At 38.3% G+C, this 12128-nt stretch overlaps 1 protein-coding gene across 1 annotated transcript; it reads right to left on the bottom strand.

Moving 5' to 3' along the window:
• Positions 1 to 389: 389 nt before the first annotated feature.
• On the bottom strand, positions 390 to 10989 carry LOC306855126 (kelch domain-containing protein 8A-like; the record flags this gene model as incomplete). The annotated part of the gene is made up of 5 exons (XM_079393576.1): positions 390 to 592; positions 680 to 781; positions 8102 to 8320; positions 9096 to 9260; positions 10614 to 10989. The coding sequence occupies 5 exons, from the start codon at positions 10987 to 10989 to the stop codon at positions 390 to 392; spliced, it is 1065 nt and encodes a 354-aa protein (XP_079249702.1).
• Between the last annotated feature and the right edge of the window lie 1139 nt (positions 10990 to 12128).

The following is a 12128-nucleotide window of genomic DNA, read 5'->3' as shown; positions in this document are numbered from 1 at the left end:
TTCAAGTTGGTTATTAAAATTTGCTACATCAGCCCAGCAGTTTTTAGTAGGTTAGTTTGGCAAATTCGTGTGACCAATTTGAACGAGCACAATCGGTTATATTATTTCTCGCAACTCGCAAAATAGGTCAATAGCGTAGTTATGTAAGAAGCACAGTTCACACATAAGTTAGCAGATTTCTATTGCTCTGCATTGCGAATTTGATCAAGACCAAATTGAACATGAGTGAAAACGGAATTCATGTGAAACTCCCAAATGCGCAGACTGGATTTTGATGCAAAATTTCACCAAGCGACGGTAAACGTCACCATACATTTAGTGTGAAAATTTGTGTTTTACTTTATAATTGAAGGCAACTTTTTCTGATGTGTAAACCTAAAGTTCTATGGTTAAAGAATCTCCTCCTCTTTTACATATAGAATCTCATGGGCGGAGCTTGGGACTTGATTGACACCTCCAACTACCAGTAGGCGATCACGGATCACAATGCTGGAGGCAGAGCAACGTGGCGTCGACATGGGCGACAGTCTCTCCCATTTTCTTTTTTCGGGATGGAAGGCTTCGACGGTGTCCAGCACTGACGGCTGATGGCCTGTCGGAAGAGAGCAGATGTTTGGATGATACCAACTGTGACAGCAACTGTGCAGTAGATAAATATATTATGATGCAACTTCCATACCTAGGCCTCCTGCCACAATCATTCTGCCTCGCACTATGGCTGCGGCAAAGTCTGCTCGCTTGGTTTTCAAGGGTACGGTGTCCTCTGATTTCAACCAAGTTCCTACAAATCAAAACGGACACAAAAAACAATAATAAAATGCTAAATATTAAAGGTGAAGTGGGTAATTTCTGCACCACTAGCAGCAATTTACAAGATGTCATTTTAGCAATGGCTTACGTATAATTTGCACATTAAAATGGAATGCAAGAGAGTATTTTAACTTACACACTATTCACCATTAGCATGGTGTGATTTAAAATCTGACAATAAATCAGATTTATACAATGTGTGAAAGAAAATTAACTGGCTTATATGCGATTTGAATCATTTGACAGCTTTTCCTAAAATGCCTAAAGAGGAAATGGAAATAAAGGGCTTTCCTGCAGATTAGGGCCTGCAAGGTTGTCGATTAAAGCTGACAGACTGTTTTCCATTTGCAGGATCTAATATCTGTCTAATAACTAAGCCAATGGCTTGCCGTAATAAATGCAAGGACCATTTCTTCAAAAAATTACTGAGCTAGAACACTTTAATTGCTTTGAAAAGGAAGTTGGAGCTGTGCAGCTTTCTGTGTTTCACAGATGTAGAATGTTAATTTGGCACATTATTTAGATTTCTCAGTCAACCTAATCAGCCAAAAAGCACAATCACAGCCAATAACACAAACGGCATTACAATAATGATGGTTGTTTGAGAGATGCCAACTCCTTCTGCCATGCTTGTTTACATACTGTTGAAAAACATATGATGAACTTTTGATTGCAAAGACTTGTATGCAGATGCTCACAGCACTTATGTTTATATAACTGATCAAATCCATTTCAAAATGCAAGAGCAACAAAATTTTTTTAATTGCAGACAATTTTCACTAAACAGGCAACCCTAAAATGCACTGCAACAAGTGATGTGAAAAACTGTTTGTGTGTGTGTATATTAGTGCTGTCAATTGATATATTTTAAAAAAAACTAATTAATCGCACATTTTTTTCTAAAATTAATCACGATTAATCACACCTAATATTAAAGTTTTTAAATATGCTTTTATATTGCAATAATTTCACATTCAATGTTCAAATTAATGTACAAACAACAAAGACAGTATATTTTGAATATTTGTTAAATGGCATCTTTTTTTATGACTGAGGGCCATGGATCACTGATACCAATTAATGCTGATTTCCCTATAAAAAAATTTACCCTAATATTTAACCATCGACTATATCAAGGGTGGCAAACGTCGGTCCTGGAGAGCTGCAGACCCTAACGTCGGTCCTGGAGAGCTGCAACCCTAACCCAACCCCTGCAGAGTTTTGCTTCAACCCTAATCAAACACACCTGGACAGGCTAATTGAGGTCTGAACGGTTACTAGAAAGCTACAGGCAGGTGTGTTTTTATTAGGGCTGGAGCTGAACTCTGCAGGGCTGCGGCTCTCCAGGACCGGATTTCGCCACCCCTGGATTATAGCTATTCAACATTACATTATAATTAAGAGCTATCAATTTTAACATTTATTAGACTTTAAAAATAACTTCTAATTTAAGTGAACTTCAAACAATCTTCACATAAACCCATTAGCCTATAATAAATATCATATTTAGCTACCTGTGCCCCTCAGCAGAAATATATAGAAATTGAATAAAGTTATCATACACTAAATTCTAAACTAGATGAATCCTTAAAGCTATAAAAGTGATTGATTTCCTCTTTTTTTCTTTTATTCTTGATGAACAGACATCACATCAGCTTTTTATTAGGTTGTTTTGGCTGCTATTTCTTTAAGAGCTGCCACTGCTGATCATGACGCAGATCTGACACGCATTGTATTTTCTCAACTCTTTACCTTTTCTGACCCATTTCAGTCTCTTCTCGTGAGCTGACGAGTTGAATTGGATGTGTTAGATGAGAGAGGCTGCTCCAGGACAGTTTCGAAAACCATTTCAGAGACATATGTTCTTAAATGTGACTCATAACATATTACATGCCTGCACAGTTTTAATCGCCTTTTTGATAACGTCATACCTTAACTGACCAAGACATTGCATGATCGTAGTTTCTTTCGCGATATGATATGAAATGATACAGGGTAAAGTGCACGCCAGCGCCTTTGTGTGAGCAATTGAAGAGCGTGAGCTACGAGTACAATACCGTTTTGGCACTGTTTGATTCACGCCTGGGCTGAAGTGAAGCTGGAGCGCGCGTCTGAAAGGTCTCCGGTTTGACGTGGTCATAAAGACGTTCAGCGACTGAATAAATGCACTTTTTGTCAAGAAAAAAGACAGAAGTAGCAGTTATGAGTGGGGTGGCCAAACCCAGGCTCCACCCCTGCGTTAAATAATTTTAACGCATTAAACTGAAACAATTAATTGCCTGCATTAACGTGCTAATTTTGACAGCACTAATATATATATGAAGAGTTCATTTGCAAAAACCGATAAATGTCACTTTAAAAAAAAGTTTTTTTTAATTATTCTCCACATTTAGCGCGATCTGAATCCCAAACACATTTTGTCAAAAAAGCCTGTATTGTCCATTTTCAAGGCATCGCAAGTTCACGTTTTACTGTAGAGGCCGACAAGCGCCCTTGTTTTTGAACAGAAGCCGATGAATCCATTCTAGCGAGTTATTCAGGTTAGGTGACAAGGCTACTTTCACTTTAAAAAGACGTGCTAGCTGAGAGGAGTTTCATCAAAGCTGACTAAAAGTGATCAAGGATGGATAATTTTGACGAACTTCTTGAACCTGTGATATCTTCTAGGGATAGCGACGCTAATGTACATATATTAAAAAAAAAAAAAAAGGAGGATTTACGATGCTGATCACCGTAATAAATGAGTCATCACAATCTTGTGAAAAAGGTCCATGAGCTCAGGGGAGGCATGACAGGCACCGACTCCCACTGTAACTTTACCTGCTGGTGTCACTGTTGGACAATGTTTCTTTAGAAAAACTAGTGAATTATACACTTTTTAATGTTAGATTTTGTAATATTGGCGTTGTTTTATTATTGTACTGTGAATTCTTTATCTTATCCAATATTCTGAAGAGGCACTGCCTCTCTTGCCTCCTCGGAGGAAACGCATCCTGATATATACACTCACTGGCCACTTTATTAGGTACACCTTGCTAGAACTGGGTTGGACCCCCTTTTGCCTTCAGAACTGCCTTAATTCTTCGTGGCATAGATTTAACAAGGTGTTAAAAGAGATTTTGGTCCATATTGACATGATAGAATCACGCAGTTGCTGCAGATTTGTCTGCTGCACATCCGCGATGCGAATCTCCCGTTCCACCACATCCTAAAGGTGCTCTATTGGATTGAGATCTGGTGACTGTGGAGGCCATTTGAGTAAAGTGAACTCATTGTCATGCTCAAGAAACCAGTCTGAGATGATTTGTGCTTTGTGACATGGTGCATTATCCTGCTGGAAGTAGCCATCAGAAGATGGGTACACTGTAGTCATAAAGGGGTGGACATGGTCAGCAACAATACTCAGGTAGGCTGTGGCGTTTAAACGATGCTCAATGGTACTAAGGGGCCCAAAGTGTGCCAAGAAAATATCCCCACACCATTATCCTGAACCGTTGAGACAAGGCAGGATGGATCCATGCTTTCATGTTCTTTACGCCAAATTCTGACCCTACCATCTGAATGTCGCAGCAGAAATCGAGACTCATCAGATCAGGCAACGTTTTTCCAATCTTCTATTGTCCAATTTTGGTGAGCCTGTGCGAATTGTAGCCTCTGATTCCGGTTCTTAGCTGACAGGAGCGGCAACCGGTGTGGTCTTCTGCTGCTGTAGCCCATCTGCTCAGGTGTTGTGCGTTCAGAGATGGTATTCTGCATACCTTGCTTGTAGCAAGTGGTTATTTGAGTTACTTTTGCCTTTCTACAATCTCTAACCAGTCTGCCCATTCTCCTCTGACCTCTGACATCAACAAGGCATTTTTTGTCCACACAACTGCTGCTCACTGGATATTTTCTCTTTTTCGGACCATTCTCTGTAAACCCTAGAGATGGTTGTGCGTGATCCCAGTAGATCAGCAGTTTTTGAAATACTCAGACCAGCCCGTCTGGCACCAACAACCATTCCACATTCAAAGTCACTTAAATCCCCTTTCTTCCCCATTCTGATGCTCGGTTTGAACTTCAGCAAGTCGTCTTCACCACATATAGATGCCTAAATGCATTGAGTTGGTGCCATGTGATTGGCTGATTAGCAATTTGTGTTACCAAGCAATTGAACAGGTGTACCTAATAAAGTGGCCGGTGAATGTGTGTGTGTATATATCTATATATATATATGTGTGTGTGTGTGTGTGTGTGTATATGTGCCCTCCAAAAGTATTGGAACAGTAAAGACAAAATTGCTCTGTTGGCTGTGGAGTCAACACATTTATATCTGCCTTATGTTCAACTGTCCCAATACTTATGCTCACATCAGATAGAGGAATGAAACTCTAAAAGTGCCAAACTTCTTAGCTGGTAAAACGGCTAATAATAAAATGTGACATTCTGTAGTTTTGTCTCATTTTCATCTTTTAATCATATTTGCAAATGTCTTGACTCCACAGCCAACAGAACAATTGTGTCTTTACTGTTCCAATACTTATGGAGGGCACTGTATGTATGCATGTGTGTACATTTATATATTTATTTAAAAAAAAGATAATCTTAATTTAAAATATACCCAGTAATGACTTTTTACTCAATAGTTCTAACATCATTCATTTAGCATCATGCTGACATTGCTGTATTAAAAAAAAAAAAGTTATGTAATGTAAAAAAGTAGACGGACAAACTGTGGTTGTTTGCTTTACATGTCAGTCAGATGTTCTTTTCTGATATAAGTGGTGTTTCTCGCCCCCAAATTTTGACTTTATGGTATTTCAAGACCTTATGCAATATTCATCAAGAAAGCTGCTTTAAAGGTAGCAGCCTATGTAGTCAGTGGACAACAAGGATGCTCGTCGAGTTTGTTTTTCTCAGTTGATTTTAGTTAAATAATTTATTGATTTGCAAATTTGGCCATTTGGATCAAGATCAAAGTGTCCGACTTGAATGAGCAATGAAGGGTCTGTCAACTTTGGACAGGATATTGATTTCAGTCTTTGGCGTGCAACGCTCGCTCTGTTGTTGGCCGAAAATCTGACGCTTTTTCTGTTGAACAGTGATGCCCTTTCACTTTTTCTGATGCCAAGCATGCTTTTTATTCAGAGGCATACTCATATTCCCTTCAAACAGGTGGTGGGGTCCGTCCTGGTGCCTGTTCATTTGGCATAAAATTATAAAAACATGCTGTTCTGGGTCTACCGCTGCTCAATTAGCAAGTACACAGTGTCAAGTTGGATCTTTAATAAAGAGCACATCCATCTTGCCTAGAACTACGATTTTCTCGGGATTTAACCCTCTCCACAGCAGCCAGCATAAAGACAAAAGAGCAGATGGGCTCAACTATCTATCAGGATGAGCTATGGATAAGGGATGACAATGTGTTTCGGAATAGCATCATTTAACGTCCCCTTCCTATCCCTTGATCTTATCGCCTAGTTTTATTAGACTGGAAGACTTGTACGCGAGGGCTTTATTGCCAGTGGCGGATCCGGGCTGGAGGAAATTAGATAGCGAGGCTTAATCCCTTGTGCTGCTCTGTGAACAGCGGCTCACGCACCTGTTGACTGACACATGTGCCAGTAATGGAATAATTAAAAAAAAAGAGAGAAATGATTCACATGGCAGCGTGCAAAGTTCAGTTGTTCGAGATTACCTCCTCCTGCCCACTTACGATAGGAACTTTTTTTTTTTATCGCCCTTGGGGCCAAAAAAAGTCAAATTTTCCAATCTGCTGAATCTTATTAGAAAAGATCAGATTTGAGTGGAAACGATGTAGAGGGGGGAAAAAAAGCGTGAGAAGCAGGAGAGAAATCAATAACTCATTTCAGCAGGTCTTACGTTTTGTCACACCTTGTATCTTTCCACCCCCTTTTTGGGTTAATCCGAGAAAAAAAAGAAAAAGAAAGTCAAATAAAAAGGGAACAGTTATCGAGATTACTAATATATTTGTGTGTTGAAACATTTTTGCTGATACGCATTCAACAGCTAAAACAATTATTCTTGGAGATTTCACAGATAAAAACTAAGGCCTGTTTCATGCCACATGCACAAGCTGAGCTGATTTAATTTGGTTCCTATATTCACAGGTTACAGTATTCACAAAGTTTCAGCACTAAGGCTATTTTTGCAATGCACCGTATGCTGAAAACCCTGTGGAACCCCCCCCCCCCCCCCCCATTAAACCAGCCTAAGACGGTTTAATGGTATTAGTTAGTCTCTGGACCTCCTTAAACTGGTCTAGGATATTGATTTTATAGGGGTTTTGGCAACCTTTCAGCCTTTTTCAACACGGCAATGTTGATAAAATGCACTATTAACGCATTTATCAACACAATCTTTTGCAATCTAGCCTTTTTTGAAGTAACATACACTACCATTCCTAAGTTTTTATTTTTCATGTTTTGAAAGAAGTCTCTTATGCTCACCAAGGCTGCATTTATTTGATCAATAATAGAAAAAAAACAGTAAAAGTCAGAAATATTTTCTATTTCAGTATATTTTAAAATGTAATTTATCATTGTGATGCAAAGCACCTTTACTCCAGTCTTCAAGTTGTGCTGCTTAATATTTTTATGAAATATATATTTATGAAATATTTTTATGAAATAGAAATCTTTAATGACATTATAAATGTATTTACTAATACTTTTGATCAATTTAATGCATTCTTGCTGAATACAAATTTTAATTTCTTAAAATAAAATATTTTATTTATATATAAATCTGACTGAATACAGACAATTTAAAGGGATATTCACCCAAAAATGACAACTACTCCATGATCTGATGACGATACTCCATGATTGCCATGCACTCTCTGGTGAACGAGAGTATGATAGTTAAAGAAAACTAGAGATTGCGGTTTACAAAGTTTTAAATATGGATATTTTTCTTACACAAATGCATCACTTCACTTCAGAAGGTCTTTATCAACACATTTGGAGCACTTTTTTGATGGATGGATGCACTTTTTGGGCCTCCAAAATCTTGACCCCCATTCACTGCCATTATAAAACTTGGAAGAGCCAGGACATTTTTTAATATAACTCTGATTGTATTCATCTAAAAAAAATGAAGTCATATACACCTAGGATAGTTTGAAGGCGTGTAAATCATGAGGTAATTTTCATTTGTGGGTGAACTAACCCTTTAAGCATTTTATAGCTTCAATTTGAAGTTTGGGTTCTGTTCTATCTGAATGAATGGTCATTTGAATGTAAATATGAGATACATACTTTCATACTGTTGGCATGTTTAGCTAATTTACCTTGGTTGGTGTCAAAGATGTTAACATTCTTTGTGAACTTTGAACTTTGGTGTATTCCTCCTTGTCTGAGCCCACCCAACCAGCAGAGACGCCCGGCGCTGTCCCATAAGACCCCAGAATAAGATCTCTTACAAGGCAGGCTGGGTAGAGAGGACCAGGTACGGCTTTCCATGTCGAAGACCTCAAACGCCTTCACCAAACGCTTACACTGACGTCCTCCTGAAGAAACACAGATATTGATGGTGATTGGACATTATTTTTTTGTAAAGACCGTTTTAAGACTAAGTGAAGGAAAAATTGAAGGTAAGAAATTATATCAAAATGTTCTCTAAATACAAATGCCTAGGGAGCAAAGAACACGTTGTATTAGAAACAGTTTTGCCAAAAACAAAACTAAAACTGCTAGAATATTGAAATATATTTTACTGTACCCTCTGATCACACTGCAAACAAAAAAGTAATGCTTTTTCTTAGTATTTTTGTGTTATTTTCCACTGCAAATGCCTAAAGACTTTTAGATAAAGATATATTGACTTGATAAGCAAAATGACGTAAGATAAGAAGTCTTGTTTTCAGAGAAACTTATTAAAACAAGAACAAATATCTGCCAGTGGGCTCAGAAAAAATCAAAGGAAAACAAGTTTTCCTACTCCAGTGACGGATATTTGTTCTTGGTTTAAGTATAAACCCACTTAGTTTAGTTCAGCTTCTCGGAAAACAACCTAATATCTTCATTTTCTCAAGTAAATATATCTCAAGTAAAAACAAGATTTTGCAGTATATGCTAAATTTAATGCAAAGACTTTACAACTTTCTGCTCCATTTTCAGAGATTTTTAAGGCCTTAATTTGTAGAAGACTAAGACTTGCAGAAACCCTGCAGGTCCCTAAAACTACAGCGAGGTCAGGAACACACACACACACACACACACGTAAAGTATTTAATGCACGAGGGTAGACTGCAGATACACAAGGACTCTCTCTGCTCAGCAAACCTGCCACGTAGATCTTGGAGCCCAGTAGGCAGACGCTGGTATCGTATCGCGGGGTGGGCATGGGCGGAAGGAGCGCCCACATATCCTTGCGAAGGTCGTACTGCTGGAGAACACTTCTAGGCAGGAGGTCTGCTCCCATTCCCCCAACAGCAAGAGCTCTGCCGTCTGAACAGAGGTGAAGCGAGTCAAATGAAGGTCTTTATTTTCAACAAAGAAATCTTGAACAAAACAGTCTTTCACCTTACAATGTCAAATACAAAGTCAAGTAAACAATGAATAAATGCTTTAAATGTCATGTGCTGACAGAACTGCCACTGAAAAGAGGTGACTAAACAAAAAACATGTCAGTCACTTTAAATAAAGTCAACATGAAATAAAACCATTTCTTTCGTTCTTTAATACACATTCTTGGGGAAGTCGTGGCCTAATGGTTAGAGAGTCGGACTCGTAATCGAAAGGTTGCGGGTTCGAGTCTCGGGCCGGCAGGAATTGTAGGTGGGGGGAGTGAATGTCCAGCGCTCTCTCCACCCTCAATACCACGACTGAGGTGCCCTTGAGCAAGGCACCGAACCCCCAACTGCTCCCCGGGCGCCGCAGCATAAATGGCTGCCCACTGCTCCGGGTGTGTGTTCACGGTGTGTGTGTGTTCACTGCTGTGTGTGTGCACGTTGGATGGGTTAAATGCAGAGCACGAATTCCGAGTATGGGTCACCATACTTGGCAGCATGTCACTTCACTTCACTCACACTTCACTATTCTTTTTTATTTTGCATAATTCATCAGTACATATTATTCAGGATTTTCTTTGAAGCATCTTTCGCTAAAAAATTGCTAGAAAACTTTACAAATAATTACACTGAAAAAAAAATGCTATACATTTTTTTAATGTAAGTGGTTGCAAACAATTTATTTTAGCTACATTTAAATTAAAAAACAATGTTGAAAGTTAGTCAACTAAATTCTTTTATAATTATTTATGTTTACTAGCTATTTCTGAGTGAAAATTGTTTAAGAAAATCCTACACCTTTTTCAGTGTATAAAATATACATCACACACACACACACACACACACACAGATTTAAGTGGCAATGTTTTTGAAAAAAGCTATTTTTAATTGTAATAATATTTCACAATATTACTGTTTTTTTTAACTGTATTTTTCATCAAATAACTGCAGCAGTAATGAGCATTAATTCTTCTTCAAAAACAACAAGCTTAATTATTCCAAACTTTTTACTGGTAGTGTATTTACAAAACTTCATATATATCCTTGTAATATTTATATTTATCTTCATAACATTTCAACAGAATTTTATTCGTTTTCAGTCATTTCTCTTCAAATTGTAATACAGAGACACTTTTCACTATCCATTAATATATCAATAAAATGTATGTTAGATATTAAACAATTCAATTTACATGAATAAGATCAAAATCCTTGGATTTTTATATTGAACAATTAACTATATTTGTAGTGTGCACCACTCCATGTTGATTATAATTTTGTTTTTTCTTACCTTTAACAGTGACAGAAAGCCCCATGGATGCCTCTCTGAGTGAGCACCTCTTCCTCCATTTGCCTTCTTCTGTGTTATACACCTCCACGGCCTTCAGGGGGCGCTGGTCCTTCCCCATTCCCCCGACCACCAGCAGCTGCTTACCTAAGACAGCCACCACCGCCCCGGCTCTCGGTGTGGGCATTGGAGGGAGACTGAGCCAGCGGTCCACCTCAGGGGAGTAGAGCTCGAGAGCGCTGGTGGGTCGACCCGAAGCATCGCAACCCCCCACCATATAAAGCTGACCCCCGACATTAGCCAATGAGTGATAGACGCGGCCGCTGGAAAGACACGCCAGGCTCTGCCAGTGAAACTCATGGGCCGAGGGCACCGTCATCACCCCGACCGCTCGCTGTGGCTCCTCACGTCAGCTCCTATAAAACATCAGAAGAGCTCCTTTACATGGCTAACTCTACATTCAGCCCACATCTAGAATAGCTTTGAAGTTTAGTAGTTACTGCTATATCCGCTGTGTGCGATTCATGCACTTATGCAATTATGCAATGTGTACAGTCATTACAGCATTCGCAATGTCCATATATTCTCATACTGTCGCCTACTATTCCCACGGCTGACTGGAATACGATGCTTGACTCATCTCATAACATCTCTGAATATATATGAGGCATCACTGGAGTGTGTTGCACTTTTCCAGCCTGTTCCATTTAGCTTTCACAAGCATTTATCCCAATATTTTAGTAATACGTTTTTTCTTGGTATTTTGTTTATTCTTGCCTGTATGCCCTAGAAACTGCTTTTAGGGCAAACAGTCTTGATAATTGATTAATCTGTCCATTATTTATTTAACAATCGGTAACACTTTAGTATAGGGACCAATTCTCACTACTGACTAGTTGTTTAGTAGCATGTCTATTGTTAACATATTGGCGGTTTATTAATACTTATAAAAGCACATAGTCTGCATGACCATATTCTATATCCCTAATCCTACCCAATACCTAAACTTAACAACCACCTTACTAACTATTAATAAGCAGCAGATTAGAAGTTTGAGGCAAAAGTCGAAATGGTTTGTAAATGGCAAAAATTGGACCTTAAAATAAATTGTGACCCAACAATCAGATAATAGCCAAATGATTTCCTTCAAACATTATGCAAGTTCAGTGCAATATGTTTAATGGCACATGTTGAGTGTATTTTTTTCTCAAATATAATACGAGGTACATATATAATATACAATATAATGTACAATATGAGGTACAGATTAAATGACCTAAACAGTGTTATTATTGTTAACTAACTCCAACTTCATTTAAATTGTGTGTATATATATATATATATATATATATATATATATATATACACACACACACACACACATATACATACACGCATACACACACAGTTACGGAAGGAGACTCACACAGAAGATTAGATGGCATTTATAAACAGCAACAGAGGTAAATGGATCAATGGCAGGTAAGTGGGATGTTCAATGCAGAGGTTTCACAATAC

Source organism: Barbus barbus (genome assembly GCF_936440315.1).
Source record: "Barbus barbus genome assembly, chromosome: 35".
Lineage (NCBI taxonomy): Eukaryota > Metazoa > Chordata > Actinopteri > Cypriniformes > Cyprinidae > Barbus > Barbus barbus.
Note: the sequence above shows the minus strand (reverse complement) of the source record. Positions and strands in the feature narration are given on the sequence as shown.